The sequence below is a fragment of the Lampetra fluviatilis genome, chromosome 18 (genome assembly GCF_964198595.1).
Source record: "Lampetra fluviatilis chromosome 18, kcLamFluv1.1, whole genome shotgun sequence".
In the NCBI taxonomy this organism is placed as follows: Eukaryota; Metazoa; Chordata; class Hyperoartia; order Petromyzontiformes; family Petromyzontidae; genus Lampetra; species Lampetra fluviatilis.
The window spans coordinates 2,638,931-2,663,741 of NC_136292.1; the positions used below are offsets into that span (position 1 = coordinate 2,638,931).

Genomic DNA, 24,811 nt, shown 5'->3' on the forward strand with positions numbered 1-24,811 from the left:
TTAGACACCTTACTGTTTATCCTATATAACCTACAGGGAAAGTAAATAAAGTGAATTCTAATGTTCCTGGAGGATGGAAAGCAATAGTTTAGTGGCATGTTAGCAAGCTGTCTTGTAAACATTAGCGCCCAGCTGTGTGAGTTATTGCATGCCCGCAAGCGTGGCTGTTTGAATGGTGGACTAATTAACGAGTGCCCGTATATTAATGGCTTCGAATACGACGGAACGTTATTCTAAACACAGCTGTAAACTTGTGGGCATATGTTGGCACCCCGAGACACCGTTCGTTAGCTGGCTTTTCGACGTATGTGTTTAACTGAGGAAGCAGCTGCATGGTACAATATGCGAGACCGCTAGTGTTTAATTCTTCTTCTATAAACACAAAAACATCTGCGATTAAGGCCTTTTGCTCTGGTTAAGAGGCAGCACCTGACGTGACTGAGAATGGCAGCTGGCTGTGGGGGCACACACCTGCAATCCAGTGCTGAGTAGGCAAGGCTTGCTTGGCGAATCACACACATTTGCCAAGCTCCCAAACTCTCAATCCTACCATGTGGCCGTGCGACATTAGTACAGCAAGTGGATTGAATCCATTTGTGTAGAAAATGGGAAGTGATCTCCTCATATGCATGGAGTACTCAGATTTTCTACCACATGCCAAGCAATCACATATGGACTTGGTCAAACATTCCATTGTAGGACCCTCCTGTAAATGAGCTTTAAGCAGTGGTAAGGTTTTCCTAGATAAACAAAGGGCATCATGATTATGTGTCAAGAGGAGATAGTCCAAACCTATAAATACATATTTATTCCAGCAATAGTGGTGCGACTGTGTAATTTCACTATGGAGATTTACAAAATGTAGAATTGCATTCCTTAGTTTGGCTATAATCCCATTGAACATTTTTCTATTTGCGCAATTGTCAATTAATCTGTTAGCACAAGCCATCTCTGGGTTAGTATTATCAGCCCATTACTGTAGGACTGACATCGTTCATGTTCTCCAACATTAATACATATGAACGGTGGTAAAAGAGAAAAAAAATTGCTCTTGGTTTTCTTCATGCGCTTAACAGACACCAATTATATTTATATTGATAACCGTTCTCAAGAGGCCAACATTGATATTAAATATTGCTTTTAAAAATAACTGAGCAATATTCCTGGACTGCAAACCTCTCAATGCGTTTCAGAAAATTCGGGAAAACCACCACCAAGCTGCCCGTGCCACCGTTATCTGTTAACATTTTGCGCTTTACATTTCCAACTCATAATTTCCTTTTCTGGGAAAGCCTTTTGGTCAGGAGAGCCATAAAGAACAACGGCTACATTTCTCAACCGTCTGGCCACAATTCAAGAAGGGAAAAAAAAATAGAAGCGAGGGCTTCACGCCACTACATGTGGGTTCAATAAAACGACCCAAAACAATGTCACTCGCTTTGTGCCACAATAAAACACTACCTTTTTTTGCTTGACAACATTACGGTGCAGCCGTGCAGAGCGAGAGAGCCCTTAACCGTTATCGTGACTTATAGTAAATTTGTAACTTAACATTTTATTGTCCGTATGCAGGTGTTGAGTTGGGGCATTTTTTTTGGAGTGGTTGTAATAATTTAAGTGGCCGAAACTTATTCAACTGCAACAAAGACAGAGATCCCCCGTATAGCCTTAACAGACTTTTGGGGCAAGTGCTGTTAGCAAGTACCTATGAATGCTGGGACGGCACGCAACTGGGGTGTGTGGCCAACACCACGCACGGCCACCTTCGTCTCCCCAGTGGTGATGTTTACACACCACACCGGGTACTCATTTGAGGCTAAGTCGACCTAGGGGGGGCCCAGGACCGGTTCAGATAATAGTCACTGGTGTTGGCCGTGAGCGGGATTTGAACTTGGGTCGCCGGGTTTGTGGCACAGTGCGCTAACTGCTACATTACACACATAGTGACATGCAATTACTACTTTAAATGTTTGCAGCCCACGATTGCTGTTTTTTTGTGCTTTGGAATTTACTACCATGCTCATCTCTGCCCTTGGATTCCGACCTTCAGATGTTATCACAGGCAATTGTGGGATAATTAAAATGCATTTACGGTTGAAAATGCATTTCAACCGTGAGAAATGGAAATACAGCAATGTATTTTTAAAACTATCTGTGCGAAGCTATGTGTTTTTTTTTTTTCCCAGGGTACTCCAGGTTCCTCTCACATGCCAAATACTTGCAAGGCCATGAGGCATAGCCATAGCTTGGGAGATCGTCATCCAACAGTGGATAGATTGTGACTGATGATGATGCCAAATACTCATTCGTGGAATTGGCCAGCATCGGAACCTTTAAAAATAAAAGAGTTACGTCCCAGGCAGCTTTTTTACGTTGGCACAAAGGGCATTATAACAAATCTGATTGCAAAGCAGAATTAAAACTTACAATTGCGAACTTGTAAAATATAAATGCAAGGTTATGAAACTTTTGAAATAAAGATAAAGTAAAACATTACATATCCATAATATTCACCTTATTGACTCAATGCTTCGCCTTGCAATATAACTTTAAACTTTTATTTTTGTGCCATAGATTACATATTCTGAAGAGATACATTCTCATATATCGTGGATAATATTTGCCCATATTTGGAGGTGGCTGGTTCAAATCCAAGCCGCCACCAATGATTGAACTGCTTTCTCAAGCGTGGCGAGTTAATGGTGCCACCAGGCCGATCACCATCGACTCCATTCTACAAACAAAGTAAACATTCTTATCCAATGTCAGCTTACTGCAATTTTATTGTAAAATAATTTGGTGCATTATAGGGGACACACAGCATTTTCAGTGCTTGCAAAATGTGTTCCCATTCAAGCGACTTCATTAGTCGTTCTGTAAGATACTCTTCTGGGGTCATGATCTTGCACATGGTGGTTCAAACTACTTGCTGCAAATTTTAAAATAACTTTTACATGGATAACACTTGGATTGGATTACAATTTGCGAGGGAGAAACAAAAATCCAAAACACTTCTGAAAAGGAGCGATGACAGGAACGGGTGCAATTGACAAGTTCACACATCTATTTCATCGTGCTGTTGTGACTTCCCCACATTAGTCATCGTCTTCTCGCTTCTTCGCAAAATGGATCAGCACACAGATCATTAATTTGTGGCTGATGGCTAAGACTAATATGTGACTGCTCAGAGTGGGAAGGTAGCCCTCCACTGCAGAGGTCATGACCTGGCTAGTCTAGGTCTGGGCATGGTTAACATTTTGACCTGTGAGCATCCATCAATAGTAAAGCACCAATGGATCCATTCAAACCCCATCTGACAGGACAAATGTGAAAAACCCACACTTAGAGGACCTCCCATGATGCAACACTGACCTGGCAGTGTGTGCATGTATAACATGGGGCCCTTCTTTCCAGTATCAAAATATAAGAAGAGGTTTTACCCTTTCTGGTGATAAGCCAGGCGTTAAGATGTTAAAACACCAAACAGAAACCTTTTGCAAGAAATCCCGTCTGCATTAACCACACGTACTTTTGGTGAACATGCAAACAAAAAACATTCACTGGTAGTATATGCATTGTCTTTGAAACTGATTGGTCCACAAAAAGCCGAACTGGTCCACAAAAAGCCTGTTCAGCTGTCTCTGATGTGGACCATTCAGTTTCAAAGACAATGCATATATAATTACCAGAGCATGTTTTTGTTTACATGTTCACCACACGTATGTGTGGCTGATGCAGTGACATGATTCCTTGCAAAAGATTTCTGTTTGGTGTTTTAACATCTTAACACAAACTGTTTTATCGCCAGATCGGGTAACACCTATTGTTATAGTGTGCATGTATGTTGAACTTCTTTCGCAGCGTGCTTAGCCAACTGTGCTTATTCGTTGTGCAGGCAAAGGACAACAAACTAAACACGCACAAATCGTGTACATATACCGCAAGTGTAAATATTTTCAGGCCAATATGACAACTGAAGAAGATTACTTACAACAATCTACGCTTGTCATTTTGTTGGGGCTTTGATGAGTTGGTGATTCCCTCCTCCCCCCTCCCCCCATAGCATCACCATGATATGTAAACTTAGTCGAGAGTGGTCGTGGATGTAAGTTACAATCGAATTGCCACGTCTCCGTGGCCTGGGTTCGATGCGTGCGCAACATCATTGACAACTGACAACACAAACCCCATCTAGGTTTCTCCTGGGTAACCTCACCCCTATACGGTCTACCTGTTGCAGTTTGTGAACGTCAGAAATGAGAAGACAAATCCAGTAAGATGCAGTTATACAATCCACAATGTGCTGCCCTGACAACGGCCCTAATAATAGATGTTCACTCGCAGTACTCACAGTACTGGAGCATTGCACAGTCGTTTTTGCATGCGCTGTATTAATGCCAACCAATATCTTCCTCTGTTATAAGGTCTTCAACATGCTAGCAGAATGTATAGGTTGGGGTTAGGGATGAGTTTTTTTTATGGTTTGTAAAGACAATTTCTGACATTTTCTGGGGGATTTTTGGACTGTGACCTCTTGTCTTCGGAGAGATATATCTTTTTTGGATAACCCGAAATTTCACACACTGGCCCGATTCCCAGATTTTCCCAATTAATCCAAAAAAGCGGGAGCATGTACCTCTTATGCTATCTTGTTTGTGTTTGTGTGTTTGTGTGTGCGTGTGCGCGTGTACGCCATGTGGGGAGCAGTAGTGAAGCGGCGGTGCACTACGAACCCGGCGATCCGAGTTTGATTCTCACTCACGGCCACCAGTGGCGATTATCTGAACCGATCCTGGGCCTCCCCTAGGTCTACTCAGCCTCAAATGAGTATCTGGTGCGTTGTGTAAAAACATCGCCACTGGGGAGACAAAGGTGGTCGGGCGTGGTGCTAGCCACCCACCCCCTCGCGTGCCGTTCTGGCCTTCATAGGTGCTCGCGAACAGCACTTGCCCCTGCAGTCCGTTAAGGCTACACGGGGGTCTTTGTCTTTGTTTGCACACCATCAACGTTTTTTTTTCGTTTTTCGTGATCTGCCAGAGGCCGCCAAGCCTGGAGCGGTCGCCACCACGGCGCCACCGTCGCCGCAGTCGCCGCCGGTGGTGGCGGCGCCCGCGGGAGGATGGTGCCTGTCCATGGACGGGCGGCGCTACGCGGACCGGGAGAGCTGGCACGACGGCTGCCGAGAGTGTTACTGCCACGGTGGGCGCGAGATGTGCACCCTCATCGCCTGCCCCGTGCCGCGCTGCGCGATCCTGGAGCTGCGCCAGGGCCAGTGCTGCCCGGGCTGCGGGGAAGGTACAGTGGATAGTCGCACGTTATTCTGGTCGCCTCGGATCACGTCAACAGCTCCAGAAGGCCCCTTGCTACTCCCTTTTTAGGCGCGTTGTAAAGGCTGACCTGACAGAGGTAACGTGAGAACGTGAACAAGGACCGAGATTAAATGTGTTTGTACACTGCGGCATATTTAAGAAAAAACGTTGTCAGTGCGGGTTTGAGAAGAAGAGGCATCGAGCATAGATTCAGATATCGCTCGACACTGGATATTTATTTCAGCTGGAGGAGGAATCCGATGAGCTGTGAAGCTCTTTTTCACAGACGTCCAGTAGTGGCGCGTCAGCAAATTACAAAAAAGCTGTGGCTGGAAATTGAACGGGGTTGACAGCACACTGCAAAACAATAAACAGAAAATAAGCCCATTGACGTTTGCAAAAGGCCAATCGGCCAATGAACTAAAACACTTATTTAATTCTCAGCTGCTGGTCACACAGAAAAGTTTAAAAAGTGTCCCAAGTTAATGTCGAATGACTCCACAATAATACAGTAGCAAGCACAACATAGTGAATTAAAACAGCCCGGCCCATGGCCTTGTGGAGAGACGAACAAAAGTGTGTACATATGTTGCGGTTTAGTTACGCACGCCCGCAACACTCCGCAAGAGTGCTTAATTAGCTTTTTCGGTGTCAAACAACGATGTTACCACGGCGGCTTGCCCTTCGAGTGTGCCACCCTCATTGTCTTTCCATCACATCACCGTCCTCTTGCGATCTCTTGCCAAGCCCCACGTCGCCCCACACCCAAAACAGGTCGCTCCCCCACTCAATCCGCCGCCTTCGCCCGCCCCATTATTCCTCATCACACAAACCTCTTCCCCCTATTCATAACAAGTAAACAAGCGAATTAACCGGGGCATGCTCTCAAATGCACATCCAAAGTTAAGTTGGCAGTGCGGATTTTAAACAACAACAAAAAAACGCGGCCGTAAATATAGAAGGTCTTGGGTAGTGGCCACCCCTTGTGCACGCCTCGCAACACACAGTGTGCAAATTTGGCAGCCACCTCTCCTGAGGGACGGCCCTCTATTACGAAGGAGTGATTCAAGAGACAAGGCGACTTAATTTGTTCAGCACATTTTCAATTCGTGAAGCGTGGTTCAGACGCGCATTACACTTTCTGTCTCTACGAAAGGCATGGCGACGTCCTTTTCAGCGGCGGTGTTCGAAACTCAAAATTCCTTGACCCGCAGCACAACTTTGATCTGGCCTAGACAAAGCAATGGGCAAACGCTCAATATAAACGGAATGCCCTTGTCGCATATTTGCCTGCGTTCTGGGAAAAAAAAAAGATTTCGCCTTCAAAGTTCCAGGATTGCTCTTAAGTTTTCTAAACGTTTGCCCAAAGTCATGCAGTACCGAAAATGTATTTTCAAAAATATTATTAATGTTCAGGATAAACCAACGTCTGTCATTCTCTTTCTGTGTTACTTCCTGTAATCTGCTTTCAAAAGCAATGTGGTTGCTTGTTTGTTAGCACAGAGGACTTACAAAAACCATCCCTCTCTTTTCAATCTGCCACAAGCCTATGAAAACATTTTTTTAAAGGACAGCGGTTCTTACTCGCGAGTGACTGTCCCTGAACAGAGCGTCCGTTATTCATTTGGAATGTTTTGGGTGTGCTCTCTTGGCCTGGGATGTTGTGCTTTTTTTGCCGCATTCTGCAGGGTCCTGTCACTTTCTTGGCATGCAAACAACAGGGTCCTTTATGCGCCTTTTGCTGCCTTGGGTGTAAGGCTTCTAATCTGAAAGTCTTCCCAGTGCTGAAAAAATGTGAGCATTAGCCTCAGAGAGCTGAAAAATGAATTGGGGGTCACTGTTTGGCTCCTCCCCCCCCCCCCCCCCGTTTTTTTATGCCCGGTGATTGGCATGACAAAAAAATAATCTTGACATAAACTTTATTGGGGCCACACTCATTTCGCCGTCGTCATCGGCAGCCACGATCAAATCCACCGAGATATGAAGTCTTCCCCCCGAACCCATCGCCATCAATCAAAATCCCGCACAGACCAAATTATGATGGTGAGAATTTTCGGCCATTTGTCAATCCAATGCCCGAATGAATGCCCTCCTCATGCCGTGTCAGTGAATGGGGTTGATTGACCGTACTTTACCACGTTGGTTTGTGCAGGTGACTGAAGATGAAGGGTCAGGTCTGGTTTGGGATATCACTCACCGATGATGTTTAGCTATGACCGGGAATTAGGCTCACCCAGCTACTTGGGTTCATAACTCAGTGCGCTAACCACTGTGGCACCGCTCCACTATATTAATTTGTTCATTTTTATTGTTGCGTACAATTGCTGTACTTTGTCGCATGGTGTTTGTAAACGAAAATGTTACCCTGTTGCTTAAGAATGTTTCTGGGAATTTTGAATGCTTGGAATGAAGAGCATTTCTCAATTTTTCCTTTTTAATGACACACGACACTGAGCGAAGCCATTTTTACTTCAAAGAAAACCATATTGATGAATAACCACATTAAGCTGTCTAAGATTGCTTTCACGGTTTTCTACAATTTTTCACAATCGTTTTACTGCATTCAATTATAATCTACGAACGTCCTACGGCAGTCATTGTAATGCTAAATATATCCTGGCCTGGAAGAACTCAGTAATTTCATTAAAGATTAATGTTGGCTGTGTTGTTGAATCAAACTAAAGTCAAACACCTGACACGGCTTACTGTGTGGCTCAATGTAAATTGGGGTTTTATTTTTTTAAATGTTCACATGGCATACAGAGCCATGATCGAGTGCTATTTAGTTTGAGGATGTGTATTTTGGCCAAACATGTAGATTTATAAATAAGCAGTCCTTGTATGAATGCAAGCACACGAGTGGTGGTGAATTGGTCCATGCACTGTGCTTTCAAACCTAGAAATTACATGGAGAGGTCTATATGTGGATTTCCAAAGACAAATATCCCCCATAGCCCACACTGACTGTCCTGTTAGCGAGCACCTTTGATAGGCAGCACTGTGCCCACGCCCGGCCACCTTTTTCTCACCAGTACAGATACTCATTTAAGGCTGAGTCGACCTAGGAGAGGCCTAGGACCAGATCTGATAAAACGTCAGCGGTGTTGGTAGTCGTGAACAGGAATCAAAGTCTAGTCGGCACCGCTCCCTACCTACCGCTGCCCGTACACACACACGCACACGCGCTTACAAGCGAACGCACGAGTAAACTCTCGCGTTTGCGCGTGCGGCACAGGCGAGGCGCCGGGCGAGCGCGTGGAGGCGCGCGCGCCGCATGCCGTGTGCCAGGCGTCCGGGGGGGAGTACTACGTGGAGGGCGAGAGCTGGAGCGCCGACTCGTGCACGCGCTGCGCGTGCCACGCGGGCCGCGTGCTCTGCGACACTGCGGTGTGCCCCCCGCTGCTCTGTGCCGAGCCCCTCCGCAACAAAGGCTCCTGCTGCCCCTCCTGCCCAGGTACGCCTGCTGTATATTTGGAGTTTGCGTGTCTCTCTTTCTCTCTGCGGTCGCGTGGACTTTTCTCCAGTTTTTCCCTCCACATTAAGAAACGTGCATTTAGATGAGTGCTCTTTATTCCAAGGCCCACGGTCCACTGGCAGCCCCTGGTGACCTGTAGTGCGGCCTCTGAATTGCGGCCCCCGACAATACACAACGAGTGAAAACATCTCCCATCGTGCTGTCAATCCCCCAATGGTTTCAAATGTGTGGCGGCCCTCACACTGATGTCGCCTTACCGGCGAAAGTGGCGCCCCCCCCCTCTTAAAACGAGGCAAAATCCGGGGACCGTAACCCATCCCTCACCTTTTAACCGCTGCTGCTGCATTTTTTATCATAACAGATGTGGCGGAGAGCCCCCAGCAACCAGGGAACGGCAGCGAGAGCGTGTACTGCGTGTCGAAGGAGGGCGATGTGTTCCTGGCGGGCGAGGCCTGGAAGCCCGACTTGTGCACGAGCTGCGTGTGCCAGGAGGGCTTCGTCCAGTGCTACACCGAGTCGTGCCCGCCCGTCGCATGCAAGCGCCCGGTGCTGCGCAAGGGGCAGTGCTGCCCCTACTGCCTGGGTAAATATAGCGACGCCGGGGAGAATGCGCGTGCCGTCGCTATGCCAAACCCCTGCCAAGAAGACCTCCGGCAGGATCTTTTTCTCTCGTACCCTGTACGCATGTATATTAAGTAACGTATTTTCATGTATATTGTCCGAAATGATTTGAATCGTTTTCTCAATACATTACTGGATGAATGCCTCCCCATGTCGTGTCGGTAATGGGGGTTGTATGACCACATTTCACCACGCTGGTCAGTAAAGGGGGGATATCACTCCCTACTGATGGCCGGGAATATAAACTCAGATCGTCGAGTTTGTAACGCAGAACGTTAACCACTATGCCACTGCTCCCCTTATTGCTTACACCAATAGAAAGATCATCCCTATAGCCTTACAGACTTTTGGGACAAATACTATGAGCAAGCTGGCACGGCCTCACGGCCGGCTGCCTTTGTCTCCTCAGTGGCAATGTTTACACACCGCGCCAGGTACTCATTTACAGCTCAGTCGACCTAAAGGAGGCCCAGCACCGGTTCAGGTTATCGTCACTGGTGTTCGTGACCGTGAGCGGGAACCAAGTTCGTACCGCAGCGCGCTAACTGCTACGCCCCCGCTCCCCTTACACACACACAAGACAAAGATCCCCCATATAGCCTCAACATAGCACCTATAAACGCCACCACGGAACATTAGGGGGTGGGTGGCAGCACCGTGCCTGGCCATCTTTGTCTCCCTCGTGGTGATGTTAACATACCGCACAAGGTACTCATTTTTAGGCTGCGTCGCCCTCGGGGAGGCCCAGGAGTGGTTCAGATAATTGTCACCGATATCAACCGTGAGCGGCAATCGAAATCGGGTCGTCGGGTTTGTAGTGCGGCGCGCTAACCACTATGCTCCTACTCTCGTTCCCCTTTCACACGCACGCACACATGCACACACACGCACACATGCACACACACGCACACATGCACACGCCCGCACACATGCACACGCCCGCACACATGCACACACACGCACACATGCACACGCCCGCACACATGCACACGCACGCACACATGCACACACACGCACACACACGCACAGAGGTGGTCGTGCCGCTGAAGGTTTGCTTCTTTGTGGATGAAATATACGGCGAGGGCGAGCGCTGGAGCCTGGACCCGTGCACCCACTGCCACTGCCGTAACGGCGAGGCCGTGTGCACGGTGGAGGACTGCCTGGTCCCCGCCTGCAGCCAGCCACTCCTGCACGAGGGCTCCTGCTGCCCGGTTTGCCCAGGTACCACCAGCGCAGAACAACTCACCGGGATTCAATGCCCCGCTATCCCCCGGATCACAAAGTTGTGGTCTCACGCGCGATTTCTCGTGAATGGGCGCATGTACGTTGAACTTCTTTCGCACCAAATGTAGCCAACCGTACTAATCGGAGGTGCGGGGAAGGACAACAAACTAAACGCAAAAAGCAATTCTAAAGAAATGAGGGGTGTAACATCGTATTGTCGATTTGGTTTGGAGTTGTTGGATCAACGTGTTTTTTTAATCTCAATCTGTTCGGTGAATCGGACCAATCCATCCATGTGGACATATTGAATGTTATCCACTTTGCAGGTTTTCCTTGCCAAATCATTGATCGGATATCACTAATTTCAGAATCGCATTTCAAAAACAATCCAAGCCACACTATTGAATCCAATTAGACTCAACCTATGCACCCACACCACACTCTTGTACGAAACCGTCCCTCCTAACATGCATGGGAGGCTTTGCAGGGGGGCGAGGGGCGGGGTGGAGAACCTTCGGCACTGAGCATCCTGCCATCTCTCCACCCCGCCCCCTGCCAAGCCATAACGAAGACAAGGCAGAAACAAAATCCCAGCATACTCTCTGTTTGACCGGAGTCATGTTGTTAAAAACTGTTGTCCGCAAACCCATTGGGTTCAACAAGAGTGGGGGGGGGGGGCATTGAAGGAAGCGTACAGTATGGGGTGGTTGGCCCAAAGCGCGAGGCTGGCGTGGGGCCCGGTATGCCCGTAGTCTGGGCCGAGCGCTCATCTCCGTGTCTTTGGGCGCAGCCTTTTCAAATGAGCAGCCTGGAACGGTTCTTTGGGTTCGCTTCTAGGTGCCAGCTCGCCTGGCAGGTATGGGGCTGGGGGAGGGGATAGTGTGATGTGGGACATGGACGGAACGGCTCCCTGCATTTGGCCGTGGTGGCTCGCCGGGCGTAGTTCAGTTTGTCGATCAGCTGCGGCCACTCAGTCCATAAACTCTTCCCAGGTTTTCAGTGCACGGCGAGGGCTTCGGAGGAGCAGCATCCATCGATGATGACGATGATGATAGAGAACACTGAACCCTAAGCGCGATGTATGAAATCTATTTGAAATGTTCTCAGTTCCTGTAGGTAAAGCATTTAAATCCAGGGATCGAACTTACAAATGTAAACCTGGCGAGGTCACATTTTATGTCGCTGGCATCGCCACTTGCGTGTTACATTTGTTTCTCGTAAATGCGTACGTGCTTGTATCGGTTTGTGAATGTCTCCACAAGGTCGAATGTCTCCACGGCACTTTCCCCAACGGGCTGTTAAAGGTTATACAAGGGGGTGGAGGGAGATCTTTGTCGATGCACTTGTATATGCATGTGCACGCGTGTGGGGAGCAGTAGTGCAGTGGTAGCACGCTGCGCTATGAACCCGGTGACCTGAGTTCGATTCCCGCTCATGATTATCTCGACCGATGCTGGGCTTCCCCCAGGCCAAATTCAGCCTCAAATGAGTACCTGGTGCAATGCGCAAACCTCGCCGCTAGGGAGACAAAGGCGGACAGGCGTGGTGCTGGCCACCCATCCCCTCGTGTGCCGTTACTGCCCTTCATACGCGGTCGCTAACGGCACTCACCCCAAACCTCTGTTGTGGCTACAAGAGGCATCTTTGTCTTTGTCTTCAGACGACGAGCTGTCGGGCGAGCCGACCAATGTTCCAGTGGAAAAACACGAAGACGACGGCAGGGTCAGAATGATGCCTCCTGCCCAGCTCACCACCGTGCCTCCTCCGCGCGCACGAGGTGAGCACCCCGCCCCCCCCCACCCCAAAGCGAAACATTTTTCGCCCCAACCGACCACTCTCGCTGAACAGCTGCGCTCGTCAAACAGCGAGGGCCCGTGACGCGCGAGGACTCTGCGACGACGACGAGGCGCCTATGTTTAGCCACTCGCGTTGGACAGACACCCTCTCTCGTAGCGGCACCACGCCACAAGCCCCCCCCCCCGCCCCCCCATGCTCCAATACCCGTGGGAAAGCCCCACGCGCGGCGCCGCTGACACTATTTATTTTTCCCTGCTCTGTTCACGCTGCCGAGCCGTGGCGTTCCTCGTATTAAGGCGAAACATGTTGCCTCGTAAGGGCTGGACGATGGCACAAGGCCTCTTTCCTCGTTTTTGGGGCTGTCACGCGGCCCCCCGGCAAACTTTGTTTCTTGGCCACAGCCAACCGACAGTGCATTAAGCCGATTGGCTGGCCACAAATGATGGCTCAATGTGGATGGAAAAACGGGAGGAGCCGGAAAAAAAATCTAGATGATCACTGGGAGAATATGAAAGCTCACTCCAGGCGTCAGGTTCGGGATCGAACCCACGACCTATACACCAGGCGAGGTAGTTCACATCTAGCCACCACAGCGCCCACGGTTAAGGGCCTTCTTGTGCCTGTGTGCCGGTCATGAGAGTTTATTGACCAGGTCACCACTGAGAATCTTTCACGGCTGGTCAATGCGAGTTAAATGTGTGTAGCATAGACACAGAAGCATCGAAGTAGAGAACAACAAAGGATTTCGCTGCACTCCCCTCTGCTGCCCACCACCGTAGTCCTACCAGCTCCATGAAAACCTATTTGTTCATGCTGGTCTCGCCTATCAAAGCACCATCCAGCTTCCATCCAGCTTAGCTTCTGAGCTCTGAAGAGATTGGGTACATTTTGGGCGATGTATTCATAGGTGGTCGCACGTGGTGTTATCAAACGATCAGCATAGCTCGTCGAAGTGTCCCCATGCTCTCAAAATCAGAATTGGGCATCGCTCATCTTTGCAGTTTTTTTTGTTAGCAGATCCATATTCATATGGCAGGGGCCATTCGGTACAATTTCTCGTGACTGCAAAGTGGGGCAGCCTCACGAAGCAGTGCTCGTTTTTTATCAACCCTCGAGTGGCGTTGGCTGGCCACAATTTGAATTCAACATCTAACAACCGGTAAGCTTTGCCGCTCTAGAATTCAGTTACACTCCTGGCCAGATGTCGCACTAAAGACAGGTGTGTGGTGAAGTTGTGAGTGCTTGGCACTCACAATCAGGTTCATTAGCATCGTCGTCATCATCATCATCAGCCATGATCCATAAGGTGTCCCCGATGGCATTGCCAACTCTCATGGTCACACTCCATCTCCTTGGTGAATGTACTCTTGGCCACGTTGCTTGGTGCTCCGTCGTTAGTCTCAACCATTGGCCATCGTTACTTTCGGTCACATGTTTTTGCCTCAGCCCACAGACTTTTGAGAAGGTACATTTTAACAGTTTAACACGTAGGTTTTCACGAAAAATATTATCCATAAGAGGTTTTTTGTGTTAGGTATTGGTTTAGATCGTGTAAAATCTACGTACATTTTACACGATCTCACCCAAAAATCTCCATTTTGGTCAACATTACGTCGATAACTTGTTAGCAAGTTACAATCAGGTTAAGAGTAAACATTTCAGCCGGGGGTCAGCTCAGACCTGTATCCCTTTGGCGTCGATACAATTCGTAACATTTTGCAAAACGTTAACAATGGTTGTCCCTTTGGAGCGGCTAACCGCCTGCCATTTGACGTTGCGGCCTACACCCAACTGGGATTGAAAAGTGCTGTAAATCAAGAACAAGTTCTACCTATTAAAAATAACGTTGCTATGCTTCTCTGGTGAGCATCAGCACCGACGCTATGTATCAAAGCATCTTTCCAAGCCAATAGACGAGACCTCACGAGAACGAAGTAACCCCTTACCCGCCCGCCAGCCTGCAGAGTCCCTTGGCATCGCACGTCGGGCATGTCTTTAGCCCGGCCTTGGCTCTCCCCCTCGCGGCAGGTGACCTGGATAACAACTCCATCTTGGGGGCGAGCCGTGACGAGTCAGGGCTCGACGGCGGGCGCAACGAGGCCGGCGACCTGTGGCTGTTGCAGCCGATCACGTGGGTGGTGATCGCACTGCTGTCGCTGGGCCTCGCCGTCGTGCTGCTCGTGCTCACCATGTCTCGCCGGCGCCAATGGATCCCCCTGCAGCTCTACAAGACGCCTGTCAAGGTACGTGTGCGTCTTCTGCGCCCCCCCCCATCCTTTCAGCCCTTTTTAATACGGGAGGGTCGTGGTTTCGATCCCGACCCTGACGCCTGCGCATTTAGAGTCTGCATGTTCTTCCCGTGGTCGTGTGGATTTTTTTCTTAGTCCTTTGGTTTTTCCCTCATTTTAGAAACGTGAGTTTGGAGTATTTGGCTGCGATAAATTGCAACAGGATAAGCCACTTCTCGTTGAGCTATCATTTGTGGCCATGTGACTTGTGAAAAAGAGCTATATATAGCTCAGTGGGCCATACCTAGTAAAATTTAAAAGTTTAAAAGTTTTAGTTTAAAATGTCCTCCCTGCCCTTTAATGCATCATTATGATCATCATCATCATCGCTCATCGCTCGTTGATGTTTTCTCTATAGGGCGCCTTGGCTTTGCACTGTAAATTCACATTCTTTGGTATGGCGTGTCGTAGAGAAAAACAACTGGGGTTTTGGAACAGTAACAAAACAGGTTATAGGTCAATGTTATTAAACCCATGTTCTGTAAATAATGCTGGCGTAATTGCACGTGCAACAGACATCTAAGAGAGAATTTCTTTTTGCAATTATTGTATGTTGTCGAATCTCACATGGCTGCCTCGTTCGCCATTCAAAGGAAGAAAAAAAAATTTAAGCTGAGCGCCTACCAATGGGCTAGTGCTTGGAGTGGAGACTGCCTCAGACTTATCATTTTGATTTTGAAATGATAATGATAATTCTGAGTACATTCCCATTTTGAGGTTGAGAATACCAGGTTTTAATCAGCTGCGCTTACCGAAAAAACGACTCCCTTATCCAAATAAGAAGGTACGATCGTTAATTTGTACTAAGTGTACATGTACAGCCCTTTTGTCAATCTTTTTGCTAGATGACGACCTCCCCAACCCATGTGGGTCGTGTGGGTTATTTCACCATACTTCACCACGCTGGTGCGTGCTGTGTGGTGAAGCACAGATGTGGAAGCATAATACAGCCCAACAATTGTTGCACTGCTGTCTTCTGCACATAATGAAGGCCACTACTAAAATACATGCATAGAATATTTCGTGTAAACCCTTCATATGTGCGGGGTACTCCCGTTTCCTCGAACATGCTAAGCTCCGATTAATTAAATAAGCCAAACATTCCGATGCAGGACCCTCATGAAAATAGAATCCTGAGACTCATCACAAGTTTTCCGGCTAAACATAGGGCACTGTCGTGATCTCGTCAGGCTGGGGTGGCGCACGCCTATAATCCAACGACATGCAGATGAGGGTTGGTGGATTGCACAAATGTTGCCAAACTCCCTTCCTGTGGGCGTCGAGGTGCCATACCCCGACTTGCCAGGAGAATGCGGTACAACACAAATGTAGGCTCTACTTGTTTCGACTGCGCGTAATACAGTGTTTCTCCCTCGCACGCATTGGTTTCCCCCCACGTGTAATCACTCATGAATTGTCCGATGGCGTCCTTTTAGAGGTCCGCAGAGCTCGGACAATTGTTGGCACCGACTCATTGCGGGGCTGACTTCCTACTTGTCCGCAATTCCTCCTGGCACCTCGTGAGTCGATCTCTCTCTCTCTACGAGAGCGAGCGAATAAGGTGCGCGTTCCAAGTTGAAGCAATTGTATTCTTGTCATCTTACTTTGAAGCTGGTGGCGAAATTCATGGGGCTTTATTAAAATGCCCGTGCTCTGTTGCAGACGGTGTACCTGCACAACGAGGTGGAGAAGAATGCGAATGGCATCAAAGTTCCGCTGAACAACATGAGCAAGGTTCCGAGGCTGGCCGACCCTGACCCTCGCTGCAGTGGCTATTACAGCATGGTCAACGCTGCCGCCGTCGTCGCGACGAACGCAGCACACGTCTAAACCGCCAGCCACCAGCGTCCGGGCCCGGCACTCGGCACAGAACTTGCAGCAATGAACTGATGCACTTGCACACGCGCATGGCAAGTTGCTACCCCGCAATGACACGCTGGTAGTCGAAATACTCTTTATTTTCATTTCAGATTCTAGGATTGTGATTTTTTTAAGTTTGTCGGAATAATCTTTAAGGTTGACCTGCTCATTATTATTATTTTTACTACGGCACAAAACCGTGCAGTTAATATTAACCGTATTCCTTAAAGTGCCTGCTGCTTATAGAAGTACCCTCATGAGAAAGTTACATTGTTAGACCTTAAGCTACGAAAGAAATAAAACCCAGCGATAAGCCGAGCAGAATGCGAGGGATGGTCTGTGAATTATAATTCCACGTGTGACTCAAGTTAGTCATTCGTTTTAAGCCCAGTTTCGGGAGGTAAACGTATCGGTCACTTAAAAGTCTCGGCGTGCAAACGCTCCGGTCGTTATCAGCCTGACGGGCAATGGACATTTATATTTTACGTGTTGAAAAGCATTCGGGTGAATGCTCCGCATCACTTGTGGGCGTGAAATTGATTTCATTCGGCATCGTTTAAGGGCCCTTTGGTGCCATCCTTAATGCACCTTTTTTCTTGCGACAAGTCTTTTATTGTGATTTGCTACGTATGAACGGCACTCCTACATGGAATAAATATGCTCCAGATATTTGGATTGTTTTAGAATTTGTAAAAAAGTGAGTGTAAAATGTGTATATATAAAATAAGGAAACATACAATTTTTTGCAACACATTGTAATATGGTAATGGTTTTCTATTTCAAAAAACAAGTTCATTTGAAATAGCATTTCTTGGCCTCATTTCACTGTGTGTAACAATTGACGTACAAATTGAAGGTATTTACAGAATTTCTTCTCCATTTTTATAACCACAAATTCACTGTGTAGCAACTCTTTTTTTTACGTGATATTCATTAAAAAAAACTTTTTAAAATATAAGAGAGTAAGAATTGAATGTATTGTCTTTTAGTCTGTTGTGGTCAATTCATCTGTTCTGGCATTCCACATTTTTTCTACTAACTACTAGAATACACAAGTATGACTTTGTTTCTTGATTGCGCTGTTATTGGATAATGAAACATGAACTCGGAATGCGAACCCCTGAGTCCGCAGAGTCAATTGATGAATTTTGAGATTGCGATGTAGCCAATGTAGGGTGAGAAAGGTGGAGTGGTAAGTTATTTTTAAGTATGAGTTTATTTTTGACAGAGAATCTGATACTGGATGTGGGAAAAGTCCGAAAGGAACTTGCGGTGTTTTGCATGTACAGTATAAACATATTAATAATGCTTTAAAGTTGTTTTGGCACTTTGTTTTGATTAGTTTGCATTTTCTACCTTCAGAAGATGCTAGTTTTTTTTTAAAGTTAATGGCGTAAGCAGTGCTCTTGTAGATATATTTTTTTTCTGTAATTTTAGCTCGCATAAATTATTTAGTTTTTTGCTTTAATTTATTAACATTTTCCGATTTCCTAAATTTGTAGTGTAGGTGCAAATGACATAACACAAGTTCCCATTGAGAAAAAAACACATACACACATAAACTCGGCTTGTTTTGTTACACTTACTTGCAAATATTAATGATTTGTTTTTTTACAAAAAGAAATGTTTATACCAGACATTATTTCATCAATTTCTGAGAGTTATTGTTTTTTTCCCCAAGTAATTTTAAGCTGTCTTATTTGGAGTGTTTGTTTTGTAATTTTTATTTTCAATGTATTTCCTTTTACTTCTGTGACATGGAAAGTTGTGAAATGTATTCCTTGGCACTTAGCAGTGCATGGTAGGGGGTTCGTTGTGTTGTTGTTTATTGTTGTTGTTGTTGTTCTTATTAGTTATTTGCTTGTAATTTGCCAGCAGAAGATTAATAAACTACTTACTTTCAAGAAAACATTTACAGATTTAGCGGTTGTGGACATTCAATTATTTACGTTAACTTTTACAGTGTGAACATTTTATGGGGATGTAATAATGTTCGACTATTGGTAAATATGATGCCGTTCTTTGAAAAAAAATGTATCGTAATAAGGCGCTTACCACTGGCGTAAGTTCTTGTTTGTATTTTTTCACATTTTTTTTAAGTGTGAAGGTTTAAAATAACCAGAAAGTTGCCCTACAAAAACAAAAAACAAACCTGTGAGATAATTTTTCGCTTCAGGAAATGGCACATCTTTAAAAGAACGATGGCAAGCAGATTGATAGTTGTTAATGAGTTTTCGCGAAAGTGTTTAAGAAACAATTTTTTGTTTTCATTTTAACGTCGTTTATAGCACAAAAAGGTTATATGTGCTCTTTTTTATATTAAAACTAACATTTTGGTCCATTCAAATGAACTATGGATTTTTCAAAACAAGGCCTGAAAGTGCTCCACATTGTGTTTACTTCTTAAGACATGCTTTAAATAATTTTCTAAAGCACAATATTGTGTATATATTAAAATAATTGTCCATATTTATACAAATAAACAACAGTTGGCATACTTAAAAAACTAAAATATATTTTGCTTAAATTCTCTTGCGTAAGATTTCCAAACCGTAGCTCCGGCTAGCTAATCACATTACCGCTTTTCAGGAATAATACACTTACGGAAAATACTAACTTGCAGAACAACACCTGAGGGTTGTTTGCTGTGGCTCTATGCCTACCCGGGAAGGAGTAGTCACACATCTGTTACCTATAATATCCTTAGACTCTTACAATATGCCGATGCGCTGTCCTTTACTTACACACACACAGACACTGCAAAGGGTTCCTCCCGTCAGTTTTAAGCAAGTTAGTTTAGGACAGCCTTATCTTTTGAGGAAATACTACTTTTTTGTTTAAGTTTGTAAATTAAATTAGGAAGCAATTCGTCTTCGACGCAGTGTTGTTTCAATGGAAGATTGCTGAAATAAATATAGCGTCAATACCAATGAAGGTTAAGAACATTCAATTTCGCCCTCTCAATCTGAAGGTGCAATGCGGTATTAAAGACATCCTGCAAGGAGGTCGGTGGCCTCAGAGGTCAGAGTTCACTGTGCTGGCACTACTGAGGTGCTTGGTTTGAATCTGGCTTCCAGCTGCCTGTGATAAAAACCGGATTCCTCAAGTGTAGGGAGTTGATTGATGGTCTCAGCCCGGTCACCATGACTACAAAAAAACCCTCATTATACTACATTTGGGCTTTCACTTAATTTGGTAAAATGTCATCTCTGAGAACTGAAAATATTGGTTTGACTGCCAGGAGGGTGAAACCAGTCCTGAGTTTTCATGCTTAAAAAAACACGTCGGCCAATGAGCCCATCGACTAAAATATATATTTTCGTGAAAATATGGGAAGGGTTTTTATTTCGTGTCAGATATGGAATGCTCCACTCGAGTGCTTGGTGAGATGTCCTCCATTGTAATTACAGTCTGAGGAAATCCTCATGCAGATCAACGTGAGCACCAGTGCTGCACTCTTTCAGCAATTGTCATAAATAGCTGACGACTAAATCATCTTGAATCTGCCTCGTATTGTCAGATCTCAGCAGGCATGAGCCTGGCCAATTGTAGAAGTGATCGAGAGATGGCATTGAAGCGACTGATAGTTAAATCTATATGGGCAGAGCTGTCTGTGCCAGTTCATCATAAGCATGGCTTTCTGCACATACTCTGAATTCCCTTCTATGTTATCTGAATTGAGCAAAGTGAAGCTTTCCTGGGTAAATGAAGGGCATCATTATTATTATGAAAACGATACCGTCATTTTGTCACACTTAAATGAAGATTCCGTTAAAAATAAGTTATATTGCATATATATAAAATACCTAGTCTGCATGTTTTCCCACTATTTGTAGGAATCTGAAAACAATTTAGTCAATATACGAAATGTCATACAATCCGAAAAAAAAATAGTTCCAGATGAATCTGAAAACATGACATCATCAGAAGCAATGTCGCTTTAATAACATCACTTTGTTGCCTTTCCTGCCAAATTCTACGTCGCATGGTAACATCGAGGAGTCTCGTATAGCCGCGGCATATGAAGCCAGAAACAGAGCCAAACGAGTTGCAGGGTCAGCCAAGTGGGAGCACAGTCTAATCCTGGGAATGCAGGTACGCCCGCAGATACCACAAGTTAAGGTCGTTTCCAACCATCCGTTTCTCGTAACATCACTACGACATGAGCGTTTAAATTCTGTCTCAGGCTGTCACGTACATTCCAAAATAGCATCACTAAAGCACTATGATGTGCCTGACAGTGACTGCGGAAGTCTTCATCATTAACAAATATTCTAACCCGTGTCAAAATTAAAGACAAATATTCCACGTGTAGCCTTTAACATACTTTGGGGAAGCGCTGTCAGCGAGCACCTATGAAGGCGGGCATGGCGCACGACAGAGAGTGGGTGGCCAACACCATGCCCGGCCACCCGCGTCTTCCCAGTACCGATGTTTACACACAATACCAGGTACTCATTTAAGATTGATTGGACCTAGGGGAGGCCCAGGACCGGTGAAAATATTCCCCACTCTTATTGTCGTGAGCAGGAATTTTATTCGGGTGACTGGGTTAAGAGTGCAGTGCGCCAATAACTACACTCACCCATGTCAGGCAGCCTAGCACACACGTCCAAGGAACACGCATCCAGGCTAGGCGCTATTTGCTTTTGTGTGTGATTCAGCTTGCTTTTAAATGCAACGCGATGCAGGCAAGGCACTTTAGGCTTTCCTGGGTTATGGCCATTGTTATTGCGAATGAGCTTGGGCTGTAGGAGGTTTGATGAAGAATAAAGAGAACCCCTTGGCAGGATTTTCAGTGAGGCTAATGTGTGTCAAGTTGCCAAACGAGACCGAAACGCTGCTGGAAATGGAATGTGTGCGTGTGCACGTGGATGTCTGCCCGCGTGTGTGCGTGGACGCATACAGGTCTTTTGTTTCAGCCAGCAAAGTTCTCTGTCGGGCGATGTATGAACATCAACAAAATGGTTCCTATATTTACACACGCGTGAAGTGCTCCGCAGCTATGTCCCAAGTTGACCCGATCGCATCGTGAATATGCCCCGTGACACATTGCGTAAACAAAGCAAATGCAAGAGGGATGGAAAAAGTGCACTTTGTGTGTTTTTTACGTGAAACGCCCTTCGTTGTATTTTAATTGTGAGAAGAGTTGTTATGAAACAATTCTGCTTTGGATATGAAATGTGATTTGTAAATATACAAACGTTTAAAAGTCAACCCCTCACATAATAGCGCGCTAACATCGCGAGATTTACTGTTTGACTATACTATTTTTTTTTACATTCATTGCGAAACAGTTTAAATGTATGTGAAATACAGCCTCGGTTTTGGAGAAAAACAACACTTGAGGCATCTATCCAACCGCGCTCAAACCTTCCGTAACGACCACAGCAGACATCAGCATCACAGTTAACCCCATCAGCAATGAATTAAAACGGACACATGCCACGCAAAAGTTACAGTCTTGAATCCGCGAGCATTTAGCCTTAACACGCAGGAATTCAATTTGGTTAAGCTGCAAGATGATGAAGTTTGTGTTATGGATGGCAGCAGGGGCCACTTCCTCTATTTTATCAAAAAGCCCTCTACATAATGGATTCTCCAGCTGCGTCTTGCCAGATTCACTTCCCAGAGTGTTTTTCACGTAAACAAAAAACGCATTTCCATGGGAACAGCAATTAAACCGCTCTCCACACGTGCAGCTTGCAGCATCCACCCGTGTATCCTGCTTTGTGATGGGCGCGCAGCGTGACCACCTTAAAAAAACACACTCCAGGTTTTCTCAACGAGGCGAAAAGAATGCGCGCGGTCTGTAACAATCAAACGGTCAAAACCCGCTCTAAAAAAATCAGAAAGCGTTGACAAAAAAATATATAACGGCACGAAAGCCTACAAAAAGATGGGCCTTACACACAAAGGCGTATTTGTACGTAACTGTTTTGTGTCCTGCACAGTTTACATGGTACTCATCGCTGCTCTCAGTTCTGACCTGCAAAAACATCTGTGCGTAACATTGCACGCTGTGCATACACGTGTCAATTATTGACAGCGTGCCGCCCATACCCACCCACCACCCTCCTGTGTCAATTCACCGTTGGAAGTGGCCGTCGAGTTGGTTTGACGGGGACAGTTTGACCATGCTTCACCACCGCGCTGTTCAGTGAGCGCGAGTGATGTGGGTGGCTTCCTCTGGAATGGTGCAGATATCACCCTTCACTTATGGCAGCTTGTGACCTCGAATCGAACTCGGGTCACCGGGTTCGTAATTTAACGCGGCCAAACATTACGCCACCACTCCGTCCCAGACCTGTGTTATGGTACGTACAATGTACCGAAGCGTTTTAGTAATATTTACTTTGTCACGGACAGCCAAAGTATTATTTTCCTTCACGTATTTATTGGAAATGTGCCAACCAGTGTTTTGTTGTACAGCCTCCTTTTAGAAACCGAGCACAAAGACATTTTGTTTTTTTTTGGGTCTTGCAAGCACAAGCTGGCGGTTTTGTGCAATTATTCAGTGCGTAATTATATCGGTGATGGATTTTTTTTCATGCAAAATAATGCCAAATGATGTCAATGTTGATCCGTGGCTTGAACACGCGAGCAGAGCACACGTAAGTACTAAATAATACCTGACGAACGGTACAAAGACTGGCACGAAGTCTATTAAGAATTACACACATAAGTCGTATGGGTCAGTCAGTTTTATGAAACCAATAAATAACAGAACAAGAGGGGGTACTCATTATGAGTTAAATCTATGCGGGGGATAGACGAGACTAGATAGATACGCGTTAGTCAATAACAATGCCTTTAATGTAGACAATTATTTTTTTTATTAACGGCTGTCTCATTTCTTTGGCAAAATAGTTTAGATATGGGTGAGGTTTTGGGGACTCGTGATTGCTTGGCAAGTATGTCTATGCAGTACAATGAGAAGATTTTAAGTAACTTCATGTGTGGCGTTAACCGCTGACTAGGACTTTGGAAAACCGCCTAAAAAAACGACAGCGGCTCCAAAACAACTTGTCGGGTCTGCTGTCCTGGGCATTATGCGTGGCCACTTGGCTTCCGTGGCTTCACTTCTTCTTCTCGTCGTACGGCTACAATTTCACATTCAGGTGGTCACGCCAGACAATGGCGTCAGGAGCAGCGGAGTGTATCACTGTAATGTCGCCTTTGTATTTGTGGATTGGGCATTGCGTCGTTTATATTTTGTACGGTCTTTTCTGGATGACCACAGTCGCACACTTGAGTTTTTAATTTTCCATTTGTGCATCAGGTATCCACATCTGCAATGGTTTGTGCGGATGCGATTTAGGATGGACCATGAGCTTCGTGGAAACACGAAGCTCATGGTTTCACTAAAAACCTTGCACTGGCTCCCCATCAATCGAGGATGATACATTACAAAATCTCTATCCTGTGGCACCGAGATATTGTGCAAGGTCTCCTGCCACACCGCTCCACCCTTCTCACACCAATAACCACGGAAAGCCAGCACGTTCTACAGAGGACGTCTCACAATCTGCTCATCACACCCAGAACCAGGACTGTCCTGATTGGAGTGGCGTTTCTCCATCACTGCTTCAGCAACTGTCTGAAACTCTCTCATGCTCAAGTTTCACCTGCTCAGTCTCTCACCTGTCCAGGCCCTCACCTATCCAGGCCTTCACCTGTCTAGGCCTTCACTTGTCCAGGCCTTCACCTGTCCAGGATGGCGTAAGGGGGACTTCGAGCTCTGACTTTGCGCCTTCAAGTTGGAGTCACAAAATATGTGCGTGATATACATTGTCTATTATCACTGTATTATCTCTACACAATGGTTCACATCTGTGTCAAGTAATATCTGAACCGGTCCTGCTCACCCTCCCACTTCACAAACCTGTACTATCGTGGCGAAAAATGGTCAAACAACCCCCATGACTGTCACGCACAAGGGGAATGTTCATCCAGCATTAGACTGAACATCAATGAGTAGTTATCTTAGAGTACAAAACCAGTGGCGGCTCCTGCAAAATCTCTCAGGGGGGGCAAATGTCTGGATGATTGATAAGGATAAGGTCCACCCATGCAATGGATAAATTAACAGCTTAAGCATGTAAAGGCAACTTCACTTCTTTAATATTAATGAAAAATAAAGTGACTCTTACAATACATCTTGTTTGTTTCTATCTCACTATTATTACAATCCACTCAGTTTCTTTTATTAAAGATTCCACTAGGTGGCGACAAAT

The 24,811-nt window shown here is 45.9% G+C and overlaps 1 protein-coding gene across 2 annotated transcripts in view; it reads left to right on the plus strand.

Moving 5' to 3' along the window:
• Nucleotides 1–18,485, plus strand: part of LOC144937089 (cysteine-rich motor neuron 1 protein-like) — a 79,589-nt gene extending 61,104 nt beyond the window's left edge. For both annotated transcript variants that reach the window (XM_078864340.1, XM_078864341.1), the window contains exons 11-17: nucleotides 5,038–5,295; nucleotides 8,545–8,763; nucleotides 9,146–9,367; nucleotides 10,435–10,626; nucleotides 12,290–12,406; nucleotides 14,455–14,669; nucleotides 16,377–18,485. In XM_078864340.1, coding sequence (XP_078720466.1) covers nucleotides 5,038–5,295; nucleotides 8,545–8,763; nucleotides 9,146–9,367; nucleotides 10,435–10,626; nucleotides 12,290–12,406; nucleotides 14,455–14,669; nucleotides 16,377–16,544 — 1,391 coding nt within the window. In that variant the 3' untranslated portion in view covers nucleotides 16,545–18,485. The remainder of the gene's footprint in view (nucleotides 1–5,037; nucleotides 5,296–8,544; nucleotides 8,764–9,145; nucleotides 9,368–10,434; nucleotides 10,627–12,289; nucleotides 12,407–14,454; nucleotides 14,670–16,376) is intronic.
• The last annotated feature ends 6,326 nt before the right edge of the window (nucleotides 18,486–24,811 follow it).